This window comes from Saimiri boliviensis, chromosome 2 (genome assembly GCF_048565385.1).
Source record: "Saimiri boliviensis isolate mSaiBol1 chromosome 2, mSaiBol1.pri, whole genome shotgun sequence".
NCBI lineage: Eukaryota > Metazoa > Chordata > Mammalia > Primates > Cebidae > Saimiri > Saimiri boliviensis.
In genome coordinates, this window is record NC_133450.1 from 4,361,991 (window position 1) to 4,385,345 (window position 23,355).

The 23,355-nt window shown below is 57.8% G+C and overlaps 1 protein-coding gene across 2 annotated transcripts in view; it reads left to right on the forward strand.

Annotated features, from left to right (window-relative positions):
• Positions 1-1,370: 1,370 nt before the first annotated feature.
• Positions 1,371-23,355, forward strand: part of SEMA7A (semaphorin 7A (JohnMiltonHagen blood group)) — a 29,227-nt gene continuing 7,242 nt past the window's right edge. Inside the window, exons 1-7 of one of the 2 annotated variants that reach the window (XM_074392671.1) lie at positions 1,371-1,392; positions 20,667-20,818; positions 21,309-21,350; positions 21,639-21,731; positions 21,919-22,003; positions 22,147-22,257; positions 22,860-22,999. In XM_074392671.1, coding sequence (XP_074248772.1) covers positions 21,309-21,350; positions 21,639-21,731; positions 21,919-22,003; positions 22,147-22,257; positions 22,860-22,999 — 471 coding nt within the window. In that variant the 5' untranslated portion in view covers positions 1,371-1,392; positions 20,667-20,818. Of the gene's footprint in view, positions 1,393-4,249; positions 4,534-20,666; positions 20,819-21,308; positions 21,351-21,638; positions 21,732-21,918; positions 22,004-22,146; positions 22,258-22,859; positions 23,000-23,355 lie in introns of those variants that run through there. The other variant, XM_039468738.2, reaches the window with a different exon arrangement.

Here is a 23,355-nt window from a genome sequence, read left to right on the forward strand (position 1 = left end):
AGGACCTGCCGTGTTTTCAGGTGAGCCGAGTGCCCTGACAGAAGGAGAAAAATCTGTTTCTTGTCCGCCGACTGAATATTCCTCTTCCTCTTCAGATTTTTACTTTTTTTTTTTTTTTTTTTTTTCGAGATGAAGTCTCGCTCTGTTGCTCAGGCCGGAGTGCAGTGGTGCAATCTCGGTGGGCTGAACAGATGTCCGGAAGGTGGTAATCTCTGAACTGGCCTAGGAGGAAGAGGCAGGCCCCCGAGGGGAATGTCCTGGCTGAGGCTTACAGGCAGGCAGAGCACTGAGGGAAGGGTCAGGCATGGCCTGTGCAGCCTAAGAAGAATCTTCTGAGGACTCTCCCCTGACATGGTCTGCCAAGAGCTGGGCCGGTACAGTGCCCATCACGCCTGTGCCTGTGAGATAGTCACAGCAGGCACACGGTATGTTGGAATTCCCAGATATGGGCCCCAGACCTGTTTTTTTTTTTTTTTTTTGCCTGTATCCATCCTCTTTAACTTTTGAATTATTTTCCAGTATTTTAAAAGTGAGAGTTTTTAAAAAGACTCAATTTTCTTTTCTTTTTTCTGAGACAGAATTTTGCTCTTGTCACCCGGGCTGGAGTGCAGTGGTGTGATCTCAGCTCACTGTAACCTCTGCCTCCCAGGTTCAAGCGATTCTCCTGCCTCAGGCTCCCAAGTAGCCGGAATTACAGGTGCTCACCACCACATCCAGCTAATTTTTATATTTTTTTAGTAGAGATGGTGTTTCCTCATGTTGGCCAGGCTGGTCTTGAACTCCTGACCTCAGATGATCCACCCACCTAGGCCTCCCAAAGTGCTGGGATTACAGGTGTGAGCCACTGCACCCATCCCTCAATTTTCAGCTTCTGTTGAAAATCTCACTACCTTTCACTACTGGGTGTACTTCTTCATGGTTCCATGGGCCGGAGCTGAGTCAAAATTGCTTTATAGACGGGGCAGGGTTTGCAGACCCCAGCCCACCCCACTACCTTCATTGTCATCACTGCCTAGTCTCTGCAATAGGTAGTAATGGTGGTAGCCAACAGGAATTGTTGCTGCTGTTAATAGCCCGGGGGCCTGGGTGGCCACCAAGCCCTGAGGCCTCACAGCAGGGGTGGGGTCTAGCATGGAGGGCCTGTTGGGAATTGAGAGTAGCTTCTGAGAGCTACTTCTAATCCTAAGAATTGGGATTCTTGGATCACCATGTCTTTAAAAGGAAGTGAACTGTCTGTGGGTAACCTCACGTCTGCAAATGTTACCACCTCACGGAATCCTTCTACCTCCCACAGGCCTCCTGTTTGGGATGGATCACTCCTGTGAAGGCCATGTGTAGCCATGGAATCAGGGCTGAGGAGGAGATCAGAGAACCCTGGTTGGGCCCTGAAAGGTGAGAGGCTTTAGTTGGGAGTGTTGGGGAGACTGCCTGGAGCTTCTGCTCCTGCTTCAGGACCGGGAATCTCCGGTCTGTGTGTGCTCATTTCTTTCATTCCACAAGGGGCCTTCTTGGACTGGGCTGTGCCTCACCGTCCATGGGCCTCAGGAAATGGTCTCTTTAAGGCATTTTTTGTAGCGATAGAAGCCCTGCACCATTTCTTTCTCCAAGCCTTCTTTTCTCCCGAATGTGGACCCAAGGGGAAGGGAGGGACAAGAATGTGCCTCCCGATCAGACATGTCAGCATCCACATCTGTTGCTTCCTCTGCTGGTCCACTTCCCATCACTGGCTGTGAGTGGGAATGGTGCCCCTGTTCTCTGTCCAGGCTCAAGAGCCAGCCTTGGCCTCCAGTGAGGCTGGCAGGCCCGATACCACCTATGCCATTCTGACTTGATTTTCATCTGCTGCCTGAGGCAGGAAAGTCCATGCCTAAACTCCGGTCATAATGCCTGCTCCCCGCTTTTGCCCCACAGTCTAGCTGCTTTTCCCTTTATAAAGCTATTGCCTCAAGTCATGAGCCTAGTTCTCTCCTCCCCTGGCTGCCTACAGCCAACCCAGAGAGTGGGCTGCCATCTGGCCTGGCCCTTTGTCCCCAGGTTGACTAGCTTGTGGGAAGGATGGTCTTCAGCACTGTTTCCTTCCCCGCTACCCCCAAGTCTGGAAAAAAATGATCTGGCATCTACCCCAGTTTCCATCTGCTGCTCTGTTGATCGGGAGACTGAGCTCAATCCCTGATCTGCCCTCCTGCCCAGCACCTGGTGCCCTGGGTCCTGTCTAGGTCCTTCTGGGGATGGTTTGGACCTAGTCTTCAGCCAAAGTCAAGCGTGCGGGCCCTTGAGAAACCACCTGAGTTTCAATCCATCCTCCCTCTAACCAGTTGTGTGATCCTGGCACTTCGCATCCCTGGACTGTGCCTTGATTTCTTCATTTGTAAAGGGAGGTGACTGATAGCTCCTATCTCATAGGAGTGTAAAGGTTGAGTTCAGATGAGGCTATGAGATGGCACAGCACACAGCGTTAGCAATTGTTAACTGCAGTCAGAAAACCCATCTTCGTTCTACCATTTACCAGCTGACCTTGGGCAGGCCCGTCCCTGCCCCTCCCTGTACCTCAGTTTCCTTCTCTGAAATGGAGTTATGCTCCCTCCCTCAGTGAGAGGACGAGTGGAGGACCGGCAGTGATGATGTAGGTAAATGTGGGTTACGTGCTGTGAGTTGCCGTGCCCATGGGCAATGTTATCACTGATTTTGAATCCATTTGAATTCTTAGTTCCAAAAGGCAGAGACAGGCGATTTCTTAGTTTGCCCAAGCTTTGCATAGAGAGGACAGACGCTGGGGGCCCTACCTGTGTAGCAGATGAAACTGAGTGTCCATCTTAGAGGCTGGCCTGGGCCAGGCTGCACTGCTGGCTTCAGGGGCACAGACAGGCTTAGCTGCAGGTCTGGGGAGGAGCGCTTAGACTGTGCACAGCCTCCCTCTCTGGGGCAGTGTGCCCCTGGGCATTATGAGGCTGTTGGCTCCTCCCAGTGGACCAGGAACCTCCCTCTGCACTGTCTCTGTACCTTGATTTTATCTTCCTGGCCTGCTGGGGTGCCTTGGAGTTCTCAGGGAGGAAGGAAGGGACAACTGGAAGCAAAATGTAGAATGAGACAGCCAAAAACTTCTTGGTAGCAAAACCTTCCTGGTTCCAGGAGGTAAAAACAACAACAGAACGGTCCTGGGCCCAATGGAGCAGGGCAGAGGGCAGCCGGGGAGCCCACCCACTACCTTCACTAGCGTCTGCAGTAGGCGAATCATAGTTCGGTCTGTGAGTTCTGGAGGTTGGATATTCACCTCTGCTCCTTCCTCAGCCTGTCTCCTCTCAGTGCAGCCCTCCTTGGGCTAGACATCCAGCAAACACTGGATAAGTACTTGCTGAGCTGGGTGGATTTTCCATTCATGGTTCCCTGAGGCACAAGCGGAGGTGGTAGGTCTGGGCCCTTTCTGGTCTGAGAGAGGAGACCCTTTCACAAAGGGCAGGCACGTGGTTCGGAGAGAAGGAGCTGTGGGCAGAGCTGGCTGGGCTGCTCAGGTAACTGCAGGGGGTCTGGGCCTGGAGCTCCCCAGGGAGTCCCCACTGAATGGTCAGGTTGCCTGAGATAGCCAAGCACTTTGTGGACAGAGATGCCTTAAGCTGCTCTGACCCTCCCTCCCCCACAGTGAGTTGGGCATGGGGGATGCTCCCCTCTCTACTTGGGGAAGGGGCCTTCCTAATTATATCCCCCTCCACTCACATGGAAATGAGTTTGGATTTTCTGAGAGTACACCAGCTGGCTGGGGGGGAGGCAGCCCAGAAGGCTGCTGGCTGGGGAAGGGAGGAGAAAGGAGAGGGAGGGGAAGGAGCCAGGCCAAGATGAAAAATTTCCAGTGTTCTCCCTGGCAGAGCAATAGCGGGTCCCCGAGTGCTCCCCACACATCATCGTTGTGCCTGCCGTGTCCACTCGGGCGAACCCGTTCTCCGAGGACCGTAGTCCTCAGGGCGCGAACCACTTAGCTGGGCAGAGCCAGGTTGTTGGGTGTTGGACTCCTCTGCTCCCTTGGAGAGGTCCTCCACGACTTCTAGGCCAATCTTTTTATGGGGTACGTGGAGTGGAACTGAGGCCCAGAGAGGGGATAGGGCCCGCCTTTCCTGGCGGAAGACCGCAAGTCCGGCTTGTCCGCAGCCGGGTTCTCCCGTGGAGTTGCCCGGGAGCGGGTGGCTAAGGCTCCCCTAGAAGCTCCGCTCTAGCTCGGGAAAGCCAGGAAGGCGAGGAAAGGCTGCGAGGGGCGGGGGAGGGGCGGGGTGGGGTCAGCCTTGGCTCCGCCTTCTGGCGCTTGGGTCTGCCTGCGGCCGGGCGCTGGCTCAGTCTCGGCTGATTGCCGCTGTCGCTCCCGGGGCCGCGGGATGACGCCTCCTCCGCCCGGACGTGCCGCCCCCAGCGCACCGCGCGCCCGCGTCCCTGGCCCGCCGACTCGGTCGGGGCTCCCGCTGCGGCTACTGCTGCTGCTCTGGGCAGCCGCCGCCTCCGCCCAAGGCCACCAGAGGAGCGGACCCCGCATCTTCGCCGTCTGGAAAGGTAGGCGGCGCCGCGCGGCGGGTCGGGCACGGGATCGGACGCCGCGCGGGGCGGGTATGGAGTGTGCTGCACCCGGAGGGAGTGCGTGCGCGCGGCTCTGCGGGTCCCGGGCTGTCCCTGTGCTGTCCCTGCGTGGAGCGTGTGGGTTTGGGTGAGTGTGTGTGAGTGTGCGCGCTGGCACGCCAGAGCCGGCTGTAAAGCTGCGGCGAGCTAGCGGCGGGGGCCGGAGCCCAGGCTAAGTCGCTCCAAGTCTCTGGCAGCCGGGAGCCGCAACGCCCGGGCGCCAGGGGAGGGGGCGGGCCCCTCTCTCAGCCCCAAGCCCCTCTGGGTCCTCTGGCGCGGGGGGCTTTGGCCCAGGACCCTTTTCCCACCCGGGACCCCAACCTCGGCCCCCTCCTCTTGACCTGCGGGCTCTGCTGGCGCGCGGAGCGCAGGCTGGGCCGGTGAGGGGGGCGCGGACCCTTTGCCGCCGCCGTCGCCGCCGCTGCGCTTCGGCAGCGGGAACAAAGACCCCGCCGCCTGCCCCCGCCCCCGCCCCGGCCCGGAGCGCGGGCCAGACAAGGGGGTGGGCACCCTGCGGCGAGGCAGTGGGATGTGGTGCGGTGCAGGGGGGCTTGGGGGACCGGGGCGCTGCCTCTGCAATGCCGGGACCGGCCGCTCCCCCCTTGCCCGCACGTGGCAGTTGTCATCAGAAATCGGCTCCAGCGCTGGGGGTCAGTGCCCATTGGGTGGGGCACAGCCGTTAGGACCCCCAGGCGGTGGATGTCGGGCGGGGGTGCAGCCTTTAGGCCAGGGTAGGTATGAGAACCTGGGGGGCCGGAGTCTCCCCCAGGGCACCTCAGTTTAGACCCTGTGCTGTGGGACAGAAAGCCGGCTAGGCGGGGGTTTGAGGCTTTCTGCCTCGAGGAACTCATCTCCCCTCCCCTGCATTGCACACAAAATGCCTCCCCGCCCCCAGGCCGACTAGGCTCTGTCCCCAAATTTGACGTCTCTGCGGCCCCCCTGTGGTGGTGGTGGGGGACTCGCTGTGGGGGCTGGGGGACTGGTCGGGTCTGGCCCCACCGGGAGCCTTTTGATGCCTTTGGCAGTTTGCAGGGATTGCGGGAGTCTGAGCATTATCTGGGGCAGGTATTATTAGCAGAGGGGAAAAAAAAAAAAAACCACACACGAAACGAGTGGCCAGAACTGCCGCAGTCGCTGAGGGAATGTGACTTGCCCAAGGTCACTGAGCAGTGTGGGAGCTCAGGTGCAGGCAGGGGCTCTGATCTGCCACCGGACCAGTCTGGGTTCAGGGTTAGGGAGGGGAGAAGGATGTAAATGGTTCTGGGACCACGAATGAGGTGCTCTGGGGACCAGCTCCGGCGACACAGCCTGAGATGCTCCTGGAGGGAGCCGAGCAGCACTGCTGGAGCTCTGGCCGGGGTGAATGGAGGAGGCCCGCACACCCCTCTGCCATCGAAGCTCCAGCCCGGGCTTCCTTTACCCTCCCAGCAGCTTTGCCTTACCTCACTCCCCTTGGCTGTCTTGGACATCACAGCGTGTGGGCACTCTGGAGGGGACAAATGGCCATGTCTGAGTGTTCTGGAATCTTTCCCTGCATCAAATCCCTTGCATTTTGGCTCTGTGTGCCTGTCCCACGGTCTTCCCGTGACCCCCCCCACCACCACCACCACCCCACCCCACTTAATGCATACCCACTTTTTAGCGCTTAATGCATACATCCCATCCTGGGCACTTAGTTTCCACCCTGAGGCTATTTAAAGTTGCTCGCAGTTCTCTTACTCACTTTCCGAAGCTCCCAGCCCAGCTCCATGCCCTGCCTCCCCTGCCTGCAGTTCACTGCCGTAGCCACACTGGCTGTGCCCTCTGCTTAGTAATGCACTGTTGAGCCCCACTGGCCGGGGTCTGCCAACCGCACACCAGTCTTGTCTAACGACAGCCTATGGTCTCCTTCACCAGTGCCAGGTGCCCCACTGGCCAGACAGGCCCTGCCATTCACCTGCCCCCCACCCCCAGGGCCACCAGCTGGTGATGGTGTGCCCGACTGACAGCTGCCTCCTGCCTCCTGTGGGGTGACACATGGCAATCGGACAGGAATGGGCTTGGGCAGGACAAACCCAGGAATAGGGTAAGGGGGGGTCTTGCTGGAAGCTTAGAGCTCTGTCTGCCAGTGGGTGGGTGGGGGTACGGTGGTGTCCAGGAATGGCAAAATCAGGGATGGTGGTGATGCTGGAGCCATTTCTCCATGAGGCATAGATTGGGATTTTAGTTTTGAGTCAGGACAGCTGTGGGGACTGGAATAGGTATGGAAAGATCTTTATTTTCTGCTGCTTGAATCCCCAAGTTCTAGGGAAAGATTAAAGCAGGGAATTCTGAAAGGGGGCCAGCCTGCACTGATCAGAGAGCTTGCTGCCTCTGCAGCCTGATGAAAGTCTGGCATAGTGTAGCTCAGGCCAGGGAGGTGGATGGGCCATCACGTACCCGCCGGGTGTCCTTGAGCTCCACACCTGTCTTTGACCCTTAGAGCTTACCAGAGCAAGAAAGACCCTGGGGGTTGTCCCTCAAGGGCTATCACTGCCACATGGGCCGGTCAAGGGTGGGCATGTATGGTCCTCATCTTCCTGCAAGCAGGGACTGGAAAGGAATAGATTGTAGGTGAGGGGTAGGACTTGGCAGAAGGTTGACATGCCTGTGTAAGCTGTGCACCCCTCCCCCGTTTTGTCAGTTGTTGGAGGAGTTAGGGAAGGCTTGGAAGGTCCTGAACCCCAAGGTCAGGGGTGAGTCAGCCTGTCCATGGGGAAACAGAGCCACATCCTCAGTCTCGACCTGCCCAGCTGGTTCTGCACTCCCTCTCCGTTGTCCAAATAAACAACAGGATGTTATTGTTGACTTGGTGGCTGCTGGGGAGCCATTCTGGGGCTGCTCCCCAGGGCAGGAGGTGGTTGTTACCTCCTCCACGGGATGAGGACACGTCTGGGGCTCCCCAAGCATCAGCATTTCCAGTGGAAATCCTTGCCCCCTTGGGGACTTAGATGTGTTTATCACCTTCAAGGTGAACTCCCTCTGCAGAGCATCATGGCGGGGGGAGGGGGGGCAATTCCTCAGAGGAGAGGGGGAGTTTTTAAGCCGAGAGACATGCTTGATGAGGTCACCAGGAGCTTCCTACCAAGCTCTGTGACCCCTCTGTCCTGGACAGTGCAGATTCTGAGAGCAGTTCTGGTGGAATGGATGCTGGCACAGGCCCAAGGATGGCTGTGGTAGAGGGAAGGAGTTGGGAGGTCGGAGCCTGGTTCAGGCTGTGACCTAATTGGCTCTGTGACTCTGGGCAAGTCTCTGTCTTTTACTGAACCTCAGTGTCCCCCAGTGCCCAAAGAGGGTAGCAGAAGGGGGCTCATCCTCTTCTGAGATCTAATGTCTTAGGATTTCTGATCTAATGTCTCTCATCTCTGGGATGGGAGGGGCTGAGCAGAGTCTGTGGCGGCTGGTTTAAGTCTTAGATTTCGAGAAATCTGGAGGAGAAATTGAAACCTGGGAAGGCAGGGGAAACCCTTAAGTTTCGTGTTCTTTCTTATCTTTTTCTTTCATGGGCCAAAGGCTGAGGATCAGTTGAAAATGGCTCATTAGCTGGTGGCCTCAAGGGTGGACATACTCATTCAGCAAACATTTGCTGGGGCCAACCTTGACTGGTTTTGGGGCCGAGCTGGGGGTGAAGTGATGAGGAACAAGATGATTCAGTGCCCGTGTAGACTTCTCAGTGTAGATGGAGACGGGCAGAGAAACCTTCAGGTACAGCAGAAGGCGTAACGGAGGGCAGCTGTGGGCACTAAGGAGATGCCTAACCCAGTTTTCTGAATCAGGGAGGGCTTCCTGGAATAGGTAGCAAGCCAAAATGGCAGGAGGAGTGAGTCAGCTGGGGGAGGGAAGGAATAGGAGGAAGCACCCCACTTAACAGGATTTTTAAACCCAAGAACTTAAAGCTAGGACCACATAAAGGAGAGAAGCCATGTGAGGGGCCCCCAGCAGGAAGGCGTTGAGTCTGACTGGACCTGGGGGCTCCTGCAAGAAACTTGTCCAGCTGGGCATAGGTGAGGGGACACCTGTCATCCTATGGCTGTCCCAGCAGTGGGGAGGAAGGCCACATCCACTGGAGAAGGGCTATGGCAGGCAGGGAAGCCCTCTCGAGTGCTGGCAAGGCCACAGCCCCATCACAGCTCCCTGGCGGGAGGCTGGGGCTAGGGCCGGGGCGACCAAGGCTTTCCCCGTTGACTCCTGACCGCAGAGCAGTCTCCAGGTGAGAAGGTCTGTCCCTCAGCTCTGTCTCCTCCTGCTCTTCCTCTGCAGAGACGGAAGAAGTGGGGAGGTAGCCGGGGGGCAGTGGGGGTGTCGGTGGATATCACTGTCTGGGCTGAGGGTGGGGCCCTGGAGGTAGCAGGGAAAGCTGGGCTCTGTTTTTTGAGGAGGGCCAGGCAAGGTGAAACGTGAAGTTCAGTCTGGCAGCTCACGGCGGGCAGTAGTGGGAGTGGATGGGCCACTAGCTGACGGCCTGTCCACCCCCAGCCCCACACGGCTCTGTCACAAGAGACTGCCTGCACTTCCCCCGCTTTGATTGGCAGCTCTGGGCTGAAAAGTTTCCGTTTTTCTTGATTTCCTCTTTTGGCCCAGCCTGGCTGCTCCAGGAGCCTTTCTTTGTCCATGGTTGGGGGCAGAGGGGCCCTTCACCTGCCCTGCCTTCAGAAGAGCCAGGGTTCCTAGCCTTGCAGGGAGGGCCGGCCACCAGGCGTATGGCCAGCCGTCCTGTCCTTAGGGAGCCAGGCAGGCCAGAAAGAAAGCAGGGGGATGGAGGGCTGCCCTGTTGGACCACTTCCCTAGCCAGCCAGACCTCAAGGGACTGTCCCCTCCCTGGCCCTGGCCCTGGCCTTGGCGTCTCTCCAGGACTGTGCCCGGCCCCCCTGAGGACCTTTGTCCCTATGCTGTACCCCATCTGGAACACACGGCACATAACTGCTGCCTTCCCCAGGCCCTGCATAGTGGCCTGGCCCCACTGCCTCCTGGACTCCGACGGTTTTTCCCTCACCAATCCCTGGCTCCCCTGCTCCTCTCTGTACCCCGCTAACCCTCCCCTCCTTTCTGCCCAGAAAGGGAGGCTGCTGGTTCTTTCTCAGTTCCTCTGAGGAACCTTCTTGGATGACCCCCCGCCACACACACACACACACATACACACACACACAGCCTGACAGTGCAGAGCTTAGGATGTCAGAAAAGAAATGTCAGAGATGGCTGGGCCAGTGGCTCACGCACTTGGGGAGGCTGAGGCAGGCGGATCACCTGAGGTCAGGAGTTCGAGACCAGTTTGGCCATTGGTGAAACTCCGTTTCTATAAAAAAGTACAAAAATTAGCCAGGCATAGTGGTGGGTGCCTGTAATCCCAGCTACTCAGGAGGCTGAGGCAGGAGAATCACTTGAACCCAGGAGGCAGAGGTTGCGGTGAGCCGAGATCGCACCACTGTACTCCAGCCTGGGCGACAGAGCAAGACAGGCTTAGGTGAATGGAATTCACTACATTCACCAGAGCAAGACTGGCTTAGGCGCAGGTCTGGGGAGGAGCTCTTAGACTGTCCACAGCCTCCCTCTCTGGGGCAGTGTGCCAAGACTCTGTCTCAAAAAAAAAAAAAAAAAAAAAAAAAAGGAAGTGTCAGAGATCAGTTGGGCCAGCCAAACATTCCACAGATGGGGAAACTGAGGCTCAGAGTTGACAGGGACTGGCCCAAGGTTACCCGATGAGACAGGTAGAGCTGGGACTGCGGCTGAGTCTTCTGAGCTTCTGCTTCTGCCCGGCTCTCAGCCTATTTCCAGCTGTCTGTCTGTCTTCATACTTTGTTCCGTGCTGGGGGCTCCTTGAGTGTGTTTCCTCCTCGGCCAGCTCAGCTGGGCCCAGAATCTTCCTGCCCCAGCGCTGTCTGCTCCTAGGAGCCACACCAGCCATGAGTGTTCTCTCTTGAGGACCTTGGGTTTGGACCAGCTCCATATACCTCTTCTGGTCTTGCCTCAGGTGGGCTGAGCCTCGGGTCCCGAGGACAGGTTGATCTGTGTCTCGGCTAATCTGGTTTTAACTGTCATGACAGCCTGGGATTAGGCTGATCCTGTCAAGCCTTCTGCACCCCATACTTCCAATCAGAGGCTCGGGCTCTGTGCCAGCACCCCCGGGTGACCCCTCGTCATGGAGGGCAGCCAGCCTAGGTCTGTGTTCAGCTCCTCTGGGGAGGAGGCAGGAAGAGAAGCCCTGGGTTTGCCCTTTGGGAGCCCCCACATTCCTGGAGAGGTGGGTCTTCTGCCTGTGAAGTAGGGTGGACCCCTACTGGGGAGGTCAGGAATGACCTGCAGATGTAGCCTGGGACTGTGACAGGAGATGAGAGCAGGAAAGGTCAGTGTGGGATGGTGCAATCAAAAGAGGCTTCCTGGGGGAGGAGGGGCCAGGCTAGAGCTAGGGGCAGGGGTCTGGGGTAGGGGCAGAGTGTAGCACAGAAAGCTATTCATATTGTTTGTACACAGACTCACACCTGTAATCCCAGCACTTTGGGAGGCCAAGGCAGGTGGATCATTTGAGGTTAAGAGTTCAAGATCAATCTGGCCAACATGGTGAAACCCCATCTCTACTAAAAATACAAAAAAAATTAGCTGGGTATGGTGGCACACGCCTGTAGGCACAGCTACTTAGAATGCTGAGGCAGAGCTCTGGCCCAGCCTGTCGAGGAAGGAAGGTCACTGTGATGACTTCTGCACCCCATTGGTGGCCCAGGAACCTGTTCTGAGATGTCTGTCCCTCTGGCATGGGAGTTTGGCCTTCCCCCGTCCTGCCTCTCCCCACTGTCTGAGCTGCTCCCTGGCAATGGAAGATGAGGGAGCAAGAGGAGGCCTGGTCCTTACCTTCAGGACCCCAAAGGCCGGGTGAAAGAAACCCCATCAGACAGCGTGATCTGAGTGAAGACGGTGGGGCCAGATGGTTTGTGGTACAAGGTCGAGGCGACAGGCAGTGAGGGCTGGAGCAGTCGGGAACACTTCCTGGATCCAAGGGATTTAGCTAGACCTTCAAGGACAGGTAAGATCCATGTGCACAGAGAGAAGGGAAAGGTCAACCCAGGGAAGGGAGAACAGGAGCAAGTGCGGAGATGGGAATGAGCCACTGCAGAGCTGTGCAGAGACGAGGTGGGCCATGACCGCCCTGCCCTGGGGTGTTGGGCCCTGCTTGGATGGGCATTTGGGAGCCATGGTGGGTCCTTGAGCTGAAGAGTGGAGGTGACTGTTTTGGCCAGGGCTGGCTGAGTGGGGACCTGGCGGGTGAGCACACTGCCCTTCAGTGTGGTCAGCTTCAGACCACACAGTACTTTTTTTTTTTTTTTTTTGAGACGGAGTTTCGCCCTTGTTACCCAGGCTGGAGTGCAATGGCGCGATCTCGGCTCACCGCAACCTCCGCCTCCGGGTTCAGGCAATTCTCCTGCCTCAGCCTCCTGAGTAGCTGGGATTACAGGCACGCGCTACCATGGCCAGCTGATTGTTTGTATTTTTAGTAGAGACGGGGTTTCACCTTGTTGACCAGGATGGTCTCCATCTCTTGACCTCGTGATCCACCCGCCTCGGCCTCCCAACCAAAGTGCTGGGATTACAGGCGTGAGCCACCGCGCCCGGCGTTTTTTTTTTTTTTTTTAGAGGCAGGATCTCACTCTGTCTCCCAGGCTGTAGTGCAGTGGTGCGATCATAGCTCTCTGCGGCCTTGAACTCCTGGACACAAGTGATCCTTCTGCCTCGGCCTCCTGGAGAAGGATAACAGGCATGCGCCATGGTGCCTGACCCCACAGAGTACCTTATGTTCTGAGCAGAGATCTTGAGAGACTTGTCTTCTTAATCAGTCACTCAGGGCCAGGGCCCCATGCCACACCCCAAGAAGACTCCCGCCCCACTGTTGTAACTTAGGATCTTTAAGATGGAGAGCATCCCTTCAATGATTAAGAGACAGGTGGAAATGAAGATTCTGTTACTAACAGTCCTGAGAGGTACCTGGCATACCTGAGGCCAGACACAGACAGAGGTCAGAGAGCATGTGCGTGGTGCGGGGATCCATGGGCCACCATCTTTATGGGGTCCAAGGTGTTATTCAAACAAGTTTTCCACAAGGAGTTTGTTTAGGTTTTTTGTTGTTGTTGTTGCTGTTGCTGTGTTTTGGAGACAAAGTCTTGTTCTGTCACCCACGCTGAAGTGCAGTAGTGCAGTCTCGGCTCACTGCAACCTCTGCCTCTCAGGTTTAAGCACTTCTCCTGCCCCAGCCTCCCAAGTAGCTGGGACTACAGGCATCTGGCACCACGCCTGGCTAAATTTTTTGCAGTTTTAATAGAGACGGGGTTTTACCATGTTGGATAGGCTGGTCTCAAACTCCTGACCTCAAATGATCTGCCTGCCTTGGCCTCCCAAACTGCGGGGATTACAGGCGTGAGCCACTGTGCCTGGCCTCCACAGGGAGTTTTAATTGGTGGGTTTACCCAGGAGGTCATGTTGAGACAAAGTCACTGGCCTGTCTGCACAGCCCATGCAGGCTGTGGGGTCAGCGGGACCAGTCAAGTGGGCTGTACGTAGCTGTCCCATAGGGAGGCAGTCACCAGGACACTGCTGTCTAAGGTAGATATTTGGATTGAGCACATGGAGGAACTGGGAGGAGGCAGGAGCTGGAAACGGTGTCAAGGTTGACCGCTTCTGGTATAAAAAAGCCCAGTTTCTATTCAAAACGGATGCCAGGGTAACAGCAAAGTATAGGAATTCATTCACCTGGGCCTGCCCGGCCATGCTCACTTGCACACGCTGTCTTCAGTGTGTTAGGGGTGGAGGTCAGGCCTTCACTGGCCAAGTAGCCTCTGACCGGGCTTCACCCTCTGGGGGCCTTGGTCTCCTCATCCTGTCAGGGAAGGGCTGGTCTGGAAGCCTCCCAGGGCCCATCTCTGGAATACAATGTTATGAGCACAGAGTCTGGAGTCAGCCTGCCTGAGTATGAACCTCTGCTCCACCCCTTACTTAGCTGTGTGGTGCTGGGCAAGTGACTCAGCTTCTCTGTGTCTCACCTGTCTCCACGGTCCTCATCTGTAAAATGGGGATAATAAAAGAACCTCCTTCATGGGAGTTCAGTGATAGTTAAGTGAGTTAATACAGCTAAAAATCACTTTGAACGGTGCTCGCCACTGTGACGGAAGGGTTGAGTGGTCGGGGCATCATCGTCGTCGTCATGATCTTCCTCCTCTTCCTCTGGCATCTCTGGTTTCTGATGGAATGCAGCTCCGGCAGCCCAGCCCCTGCCAGCTCTCCCTAATGGGCCTTGCTGGCTGGCTGCCCTTGCTAGGTCTCCCCTGCTGGTTCAGGCTAAGGCTAAGACTGGGGAACCTTCTGTTTCTCCAGTCTTGCACCTGCCTCCCTCCCTCCACTTGGGGTGGTGTAGCCATGCTCTGCCCTCTCCCCCAACCCTGCCCTCGCTCTGGGCCCAAGGGCAGGCCCTGAATAGCAACCCATTGTCTGCTTTGCAGGAGCCACCAGCTGACTTTGGCCCCGCTCTGGGGCTTTTGAAACCTGCTGGGCTGGAGAACAGGCGGAAGGTGGACAGGACACGGTGTTTGTCCCGGGCTTCCGGCCTTCCCTGGGCTTGGGCTCAGGGCCTCCTACCCGCTCCAGCTGGGCTTCAGGGCCAGCCTTCCTTCCCTGAGTCCCGGAATCCTGCTCAGCACAGCCCGGCACCGAGGGGCTTGCTTTCCACACTGTCCTTTCTCCCCAGGACTTTGCCCCAGCCAGTCTCCCCAGCAGCCAAATCTTCTGGTCTTTTGAGCACAGTGGTGCTGTGGGGAGAGCATCCAGACCTTGGTGGCTTGGAAGGGCATTAGTTTTCCTGTTTGTAAAACAGCAACACACATCCTTGCCCTGCCTTCTTTGCAGGGTGGCTGGGGGTTTGGTGGGCTGGTCAGTGGAGGCAGATGAGAATGTCAGTTTCTTCTGCTGCCTCTACTTCCAGAAAGCTGTCTGACTTCTCAGGCGCTCAGAGAGTCACACTTTCCCAAAAAGACCCATGGACTTAACCCTGATTGTTTTTTCTTTTTTTCTTTTTTTTTTTTTTTTTGAGGCAGAGTCTGCTCTGCTGCCCAAGCTGGAGTGCAATGGCGTGATCTTGGCTTACTGCAGCCTCCACATCTTGGGTTCAAGCGATTCTCCTGTCTCAGCCTCCCAAGTAGCTGGGATTACAGGCACATGCCACCATCCCTGACTCATTTTTGTATTTTTAATAGAGATGGGGTTTCACCATGTTGGCCAGGCTGGTCTCGAATTCCTGACCTTGTGATCTGCCCGCCTTGACCTTCCAAAATGCTGGGATTACAGGCGTGAGCCACCTTGCCCAGCCCAACCCTGACTGTTTTGTGATTTGTTCCAAGAATCCTGGTGGGTCTTAAAACCAAGGCCCAAGCAAGTATCAGCACCCTACCCCGACTCCCACCCGGCCAATCCAGAGGAAGAAAATGAACCCAGGAAGGCCCCACCCCCATCACCATCACAGCCAGCACCCTACTCATCCTCCTCCTCCTTTCTGCCCACCAGAGAGATAATGAGGCTTCTTGGAGCCAGGGCTGAGCCACACGTGAGATAAACATCCCTCCCACCCACAGCTGACCTTGGTGGGTGGGAGGATACTCCCCTTTGGCCCAGCACACAACTCACTGTTCTCATGGCTGATAAAGAAGGTAATTCTCACTCCTCGGTGAGCTGAGTGCTGTCAAGGCCCCACCACCTGCCCTAGCACACAGGCCCTGCCCCTGCCAGGCAGCTAGCTAATCTGTAACCTAACCCTGCCTTAGCGTTGCGACCATGACCTATCCTTAGCACCTAGCATCAAGCCAGTGCCACCCTGGAAACCAGGCTTCCGAAACTCTCTTCCTGGCCATATCAGGAGAGAGAGAAACATTTGTTCCTGTGCTCCCACCCCTGGTGGAAGGGTTTCCTCTAGCACTCTGACTCGCACAGCGCCTGCACTTCCACCATTAGTCACTCCTTTGCATTTAAGGCTTTGATCACTACAGGCCCCTGGGAGATCAGGGCCTCACCTGGAAGGTGGGTGGGCGGGTGATTCCCTTTAGTTATCAGGTTAGTGACTCGGCACCTAGTGAGCAGGAGAGGGAAGGGTAGAGAGCAGGGATGACTCAGGGAAGTAGGGAGAGGCTGAATATACAGCTTTTTGCAAATCAGAGGCTCTCCAGGAAGCCCGGGATGTGATCCTGGAGAGAAGCAGCTGGGTAATGGGTACCAGAAACTTAGAGCTTCCCTTGTTCCAAGGCCACAGATGTCCTTGGCCAATGGTACAGCCTCTCTGGCCTCCATGCCCTTCAGTTCAATGACTGTTCAGATCCCCTCCTTCCACTTTAACATGTGGATGTGGGATTCCAAAAGGTGGAGAGGCTATAGGCTAATTCCTGGGCACCATGTGGGCCTTCCCTCTACTCTCTTTGCCAAGTACATAGTTGGATGAGGGGGTGAGGTAGGCCTGGCAATGCCCACCATGGGAGGAGGCTCCTGCCAGATGTGCTGGCCCTCCAACCTGAGGTCAGCCTGCTTTCTGCTCATTGGTCCAGGGCCTTCCTGACTGCCTGACTTAGGCATTCTCTGTGGGGGGTGCCCACATTCCTGCCATTTTCAAAGCCTGATTCTCTGCCCATCCATTCTCAAAGGGCTCCTTGAGGTTAGTATGCAAGGCCTACTGGGTCAGTGGGTCAGGTTGCAAGGCTGGCTTTGCCAGACCAGAGCATGGGACCCAGCCCCTTCACGGACAACAACCACTCCCTTCTGCCCTCCCCGGAGCTGCGCTCCTCTCTCACAAACATGAGTATGGGGACAGTGGGCCAAGGGTGACACAGTGAGTGACAAGAGGAAGCGTGCTCCACCAGGCAGGCGAAACGTGCCCTGGAGGCCCAGGCTTGCCCAGTCAGTCAGCTGCTGGGGGTGTGATGGGGGTGGGGGCCCCAAGGAGTCCAGCCCCTTTCTTTCCGGTGGGATCAGAGCCCCGTGAGCACCCGGGCCTGTGTCTGGCAGAGGTTCATTTCTACAACCCAGCCATCCTTGCAGGCCTCCTGTCTGGCTGGAGCTGGGCCTTGCTGGCCCTGCCACCGTGAAGAATGGGACTCGGGGAACCATGGAGTCCCGCTGAGTCTGGGGCAGCCTGAATGTGCCTTCCTGGTCCAGCGGGAGTGAGGATTGGCTCGGAATCACATGGGGTAGGGGGTGGGTTGTCTTGTGCCTGGCCTGCCTCTGGGCTATGCCCTCCCCATGTGTCCCTAGCCCCCTCCCCTGCCTGAACCCCTGGTTATTCTGGGAGCTTTTAGCTACCACTTAGTCAGCCACTAATGCGTCAGGCTGGGGAGTGAGGGGGGAGACACGGTGCCAGACGGTGCGCCTTTTAGACAAGCAGGATGGAAAGCAGGGGGAGCCAGGAGGTGGGGGGCGCGGGAGGACAGGGAGGTATTTTCCACTCCTGGCCCCGCTCGTGGAGAACAGGCAGCAGGGGAGAGTGATAGGCAGTGGGTCAGTGTGTCCTTGGACCCGCTGCGTCTTCCCTCCCCCATCACACGTGGGCCTCAGCTCACCTTCCTCATTCTTCTCTCATTAGGACTCTGCCAGGCTGCAGCACGTGGCCTCTGTCCCCCGTACACCCAGCTTCCCCACCTCTGCTCAGGCTGTTTCCCTTGCCTGGCATTCTCTCCCCGCCTGTCCTGGGCCCGTCCAGCTTTTGTCTACCTCCCCTCTCCCTTTGGGTTCATAAAGCAGCAAAAGGAAAATGTTCAGGGATATGGCACGTGCTCCCTTGGCCTGACCTTTTTAGGAGTAGCCCCTGGCCTTGCTCAGCCCCTGCCTGGACAGACTCCCGGCCTGTCCCTGCCCTGCCACAGCTCTCTCCCTGCTGATCTGGTGGGGCCGCAGATCCTGGCCCCTGATGGCTTGGAGCTGCCTTCACTTCCAGGCAGCCCTCCTGCCCCTGAACCCCCCGCCCCCCGCTCCTGCCAACCTGAACAAAGCCTCTTTTCATGTATTCATCGAGCTGCTGCCGATCGACACTTCCCGGGCACAATCAGGCCTTTTGAGGGCCTCGGGCGGTGCGGGAGCCCAGGCTGGGGCTGGGGCAGAGAATGGGCCAAGGCCTCGTCCTGGGGCTGAGCTGGTATCATTCTCCCTAGCCCACAGGCTTCACTGAGCACAGAACTGGGAGGGGCAGTAACCTGGGGGTCACGGGAGGCTGGGCTCCTGTTCGTTTTTCTGCAAAATGGGACGAATAGTCCCTGCCTCCCTCCACCCTGGCTATTTCGGCTAAGATTTGAAGGGAACTGGGCTCAGGCTTGCAGATCTGGCCGAGACTGTCCTGGCCCTAGGGCCGCAGCTCCTCCCCAGCAGCCAGCAGCCCTCGCCTTCCCTTCATGTCTTCAGCAGCCGTGGGGTCCATGCTAAGGCAGTTTTGCCAGAGAGCTGTGGAAGCGTTCTGCAGTGTGTCTGTCTGACCCCTTGGATGTCTTCCCAGAGTAGGGCCAGGCCTCCCCCTCAGACCTCGCTCTCCAGGACCCAGCCATGCCTCTGCCATCAGGCTCTCCAGGGCAAGACTGCTGTCCTCTTCTCTTCAGCAGGCCCGCGATCCCTGGACAAGGGCCCTCCAGGGTCCCGTCTAGTGCCTCTTTCCCCTTGAATAGTTTTACCTTGGCCTTGCTGGCCCCCTCGGAGACCTGGGCCCGTGGCCCTGGTGCAGGTGTCGGGCTAAGGTGACTGATGGAGGTGGCTAGCACAGTCTGACGGATGGCACTTTTCTACCTTGACCCCCAGGGGCTGTGGATCTCAGGTCCCAGCCCAGCATCTCCAGAGGCAGACATGTACACCTTTTCCTGGCCATCAGGCTGGCTACTGGGGGATGGGAGGGGAGCAGGTGGGGAACTGGGGCTGCAGACTGTCTGGATCCCGGGCTGGGCTGTGGGGGATGGTAGCTGTGGCTTGGGCTTCGGGTAAAAGGGGAGCCCTGGAAGCTGAGTCAGGAAGACCGTCTGTGGGCTGCTGACCCCAGCACTCTAATTTTATCCCAGGAACAGAGGGGGAGCAGGGCGGCACTCAAGACCTGATAGTTATCCCTCCCTCCTCCCTCCCACCCAACTACCAGTACCTCCCAGCCCCTGCTCTGCACATCTGGGGCCTACAGGCAGGGAGCCTTGGGGGCCAGGAAGGGCTGACATCCCCAGAGTTTAGTTGGGCTATTTTTGATGTGCATGAGGAGAGCACGCCACCCAAGGACAGTGAGCTCAGCCCTTCTCTCTGGCCAGTCTTGCTCCTGGGATACGATACTCTTAACCTGGGACAAGCCAATCTGTCCTGCCTGCTGGTGTGCTGCTGTGACCTTGGCATGTCTCCCAGGGAACCTCAGCATTCTCCTCTGAGCCAGTGAGGCAGGCCACAGCAGAGTGAAGAAGGATCGCTTCTAGGGGTGACCTGGCCATGAAGGGATATATCTTTTTTTTTTTTTTTTCTTGAGAAGGAGTCTTGCTCTGTCGCTAAGGCTGCAGTGCAGTGGTGCGATCTCGGCTCACTGCAACCTTCACCTCCTGGGTTCAAGCGATTCTCCTGGCTCAGCCTCCTGAGTAGCTGGGATTACAGGTGCGCACCAACCTGCACGTCTAACTTTTTGCTTTTTAGTAGAGATGGGGTTTCACCATGTTGGTGAGGCTGATCTCGGACTCCTGACCTCGTGATCCTCCCACCTCGGCTTCCCAAACTGCTGGGATTGCAGGTGTAAGCCACCCGCCCAGCCGAAGGAATGTCTCCTAAGGAATGAAGGTGTGGGCTCACAGTGTGTGGTCCGGCTGATCCTTGCCCCCATTAAACGCAGAATCGGTAGGGATGGCTCCAATGGGAGTGAGGGGCTTGGGAGGAGAGTTGAGGAAATAGTAGTTCTTTTGGGTCAGAGCCGGAGCTCGGGTGTCACTGCCAAGCTGGCTGCCCCAGGGTTTCCTGCAGCTGAAAAAACAGTGGTCAGACCCAGTTCCTGGGGAGGCCCCAGGCTGGTCAGAGGTGGGAAGATGCCGGCTGTGGCTGATTGCCGGGGGCACAGCCACAGGCTGTCCCATCCCTATAATTTACTCCTGCAACCAGGACGGCCCCTGCAGTGCCACCGGAGATGAGACACCTCCCCGGAGGCAGCGGCTGCAGATAGTTCCTTTTTTGGGCAAAAATTTTCCCGGTCAGCCCTTCTGCTGAAAGGCCCAGGCTGGGCTCCATGAAGGTCTTCCTGTCCCGGAGCTGCTGGGGAGTGAGAGCTGATCTTCCGCCCCAGGAGAATTAGCATCTCCATGGGTGAAATCGGGACAGAGCGGGCTACCCCACAGAGTCCAGCTCGGTAGGCAGCAGCATAGGCTTAAGGTCTGCTACTGACCTGCTTCCGTGTGCCCTCCCTTGACCTCTGTGTTCCCATCCGTGAAATGGGAGGGAGTAGATACTGAGATTCCTTTTCTTCTCAGGTCTAGTGCTCACTAAGGGGCTGGGGATGGGCCAGGAGGGGTTGGAGAGGGATTCCCTAAGGAGGAGAAGGGATTCTGAGCATTGTGATTGCTGGGAACTTGGACTCCAGGAAGGCTTGGAGGCCCTGCTACCTGCTCAAAGGCCTAGAGGGAGGGGTCGCTTGCTCAGTCATAGGGCAGCAGAGAGCCTCCCAGAGCAGAGCCGGGGAGCCCAGGGCCTCAAGAGTGTTGTGTGCCAGAGGAAGGGGTCCGTTGCCTCCAGAGGCCCCTAAACCCTGCCCCACTCTGAGGCCACATCTACTGTGAAGGAAGGAGAGGCTGCCACCCTAGGGGAGGGGCCGTGCTGTGGGTGAGGACAGCCGGTTGCTGGAGCCCACCAGAGGATCTCTTACTTCTCCTGTCCTTGGCTCTCTGAGTCTGGGTGCCACCCAGCCCACAGCTTGTCTGAGGCCCCGCCAGGACCCTGAGCACCAGGCGCTGGTTGTCAAGCAGGTACCAGCAAGCCGTGTGGAGGGGATCCAGAATCTTCCCGCTGGGGGCCTGGCGTCAATGTTTCTCTACTCATTGCCTCCTCCTCAGGCCATGCAGGGCGGGACCAGGTGGACTTCGGCCAGACCGAGCCGCACACGGTGCTTTTCCACGAGCCGGGCAGCTCCTCCGTGTGGGTGGGAGGACGCGGCAAGGTCTACCTCTTTGACTTCCCCGAGGGCAAGAACGCGTCTGTGCGCACGGTGAGCCTCTCTTTCCCCAACTCCCCGGCTCTCTAACCTCCCCCGGGCCCTGGGGAGGGGCCTCAGGGAATTCGAGGGAGCTGGCGTCTCTTCCTAAACTGCCCCCACCTCCATGTCCTATAAATGGCTCCTGGGGGAGGCTCCCTAAAGGTAGTCCAGACTGGAGTGGGGAGCCGGGGCGGTGTGGAGAGAAACAGGAGCTAAGGGGCCTGGCTAGCTAGGCAGCAGTGCTGCAGAAAGGCCGGGCTGGCCGCTGGGCCCCAGAGCCCACGGCTGGTCTTCTGAACCCCGTGGGCTTCCGCTCCGGATAGGAGACCCAGCAGCCTGTGTGACCTCGGGTAGGTCGCTCACCCTCTCAGAGCCCCCGTTGCTCATCTGTCAGATGAGACGAATGGTCACTTCCTCTGGAGCTGATCCTGAGGCTGCATGGAAAACATTTCGGGGCATCTCACCCCGGCAGCGTGAACTCATTCTTCTCCCCTTCCCCCAGATGAACATCAGCGCCACAAAGGGGTCCTGTCTGGATAAGCGGGTGAGTGGGGCAGGGTGAATGGGGGGTGGGGTCCTAGCCCTTTGGTAAAGGGAGAGGAGACCCTGAGAGTCTAAGGAAGGAAGCTTGGCCCTGCCCCTTCTGATGGGGAGATGTGGTCCTCTGTGCTTAGGGGGATGGCGTCAGCTGCACCCACACTGGGCTGTCCTGGGAGGCTGTCACCTATGCTCAGCCCTTCCGACACCTTCTCCCCCAGTCCTGGGGGTCCTTGTGCTAGGCCTGCCAGGGCCTCCCAGCAACCAGCTTCTCTCTTTTCTCTTCCCTGGGCAGGACTGCGAGAACTATATCACTCTCCTGGAGAGGCGGGGTGAGGGGCTGCTGGCCTGTGGCACCAACGCCCGGCACCCCAGCTGCTGGAACCTGGTGAGAAGGCTGCTCCCCACGTAATCAGCCTGCCTTCTACCGGGTGGGCTTCTGCCCCTCATGGTGGGAAGGAAATGGCGGGACTCCAAGGCTGGCCTCGCCCTGGGAGGATGGGGCCCCGGGCCCGGAAACTGCCATCATGGGGGTAGTGGCTGCGGGATTACGTGACCCTTTGGATCTCCCACAGGCGAATGGCACAGTGGTGCCACTTGGCGAGATGAGAGGCTATGCCCCCTTCAGCCCGGAAGAGAACTCCCTGGTTCTGTTTGAAGGTAGGGCAGGGGTGGAGCAGGCACCCCAGCGGGGAGCTTCTGAACTGCGCTGGGGAGGCGCAGTCGGCTCCTTGTCCAGTGTCGGGAGGAGGGACTTCCAGGAGCTGCCTGCCCTTGCTCATGCCCCCTCCCGCCGTCCCCAGGGGATGAAGTGTATTCCACCATCCGGAAGCAGGAATACAATGGGAAGATCCCTAGGTTCCGCCGAATCCAGGGCGAGACTGAGCTGTACACCAGCGATACAGTCATGCAGAGTGAGTCAGGCTCTGGATGGGCTGAGGGTGGCTGAGGGGGTGTGAGCACCTAGGGTGGCATATGGGATTCCGCTGTTTCTGGGAGGCCGCTGGGGCCATGTGGGAAAGCGGGATCTTGGTACAGGCCTGAGGAGTCAGGATTGACTGGGAGCAGAGGAACAGATGAGGTGTGGCAGTGGGATGGGCCCCAGCCCGCTTTGGGGAACACAGAGGGAGCTCCAGACCCAGAGCAGGGTCCCCGGGAGCCAAAGTTTATCCTCTGCTGAGTTCCCATGGAGGCAGCCCCCTACTCCCTCCTCATTAGGGCTCTGCCAATTGGGCAGAAGTGACATAGGGGCCCCCAGGGACCTTCCCCCAGTCCCCACGCATGAAGTCATTGCTCCTGGGCCGATGACATCATTGTGGGAGGAGGGCCAAACAGGTGTGGGGTGGAGGTGCAGGGTTTAGGGCCCTTGGGGTGCCGGACCTGATGTTCTGTGTCCTGTTCCAGGTCGGCTTTGCCATGGTTTGTGCAGACCTGAAGGTGGGAGGACAGCGTGCATGTGCGGGGTTGGGGTGGGCTCCCAGGCTGGCTTCCCAGCCTTTGCCTCTGTCCCTGGCAGACCCACAGTTCATCAAAGCCACCATCGTGCACCAAGACCAGGCCTATGATGACAAGATCTACTACTTCTTCCGAGAGGACAATCCTGACAAGAATCCTGAGGCTCCTCTGAACGTGTCCCGTGTGGCTCAGCTGTGCAAGGTGAGCAGGGGCATGTGGGCTGCTGGCTGTGTGTCTGCGTGTGTGAATAGCCCTGAGTGAGGGCGAGTTCTCCGTGCCTGTGTGCACGCATGAGTTGTGTGGATGTATGAGTGGGTCTGTGTCTGGGATTGTGGGAGTAGCTGTGTGCGCATGGAGTGTCACGTGTCTCTGCGTGGGTAAAGATGGCTGCGCTGTGCACGTATGATGGCGTGCGAGCACGTGTGAATGTGACGGGGTGTGTGTGTGTGTGTGTGTGTGTGTGTGTGTTTTGCCTGCGTAAAAGTGCTGTGCCACGTGCGCTCCTTCTCTCCTTCCTCCTCTCCATCTGTGTGAGTCGGTAAATGTGTGTCTGAATC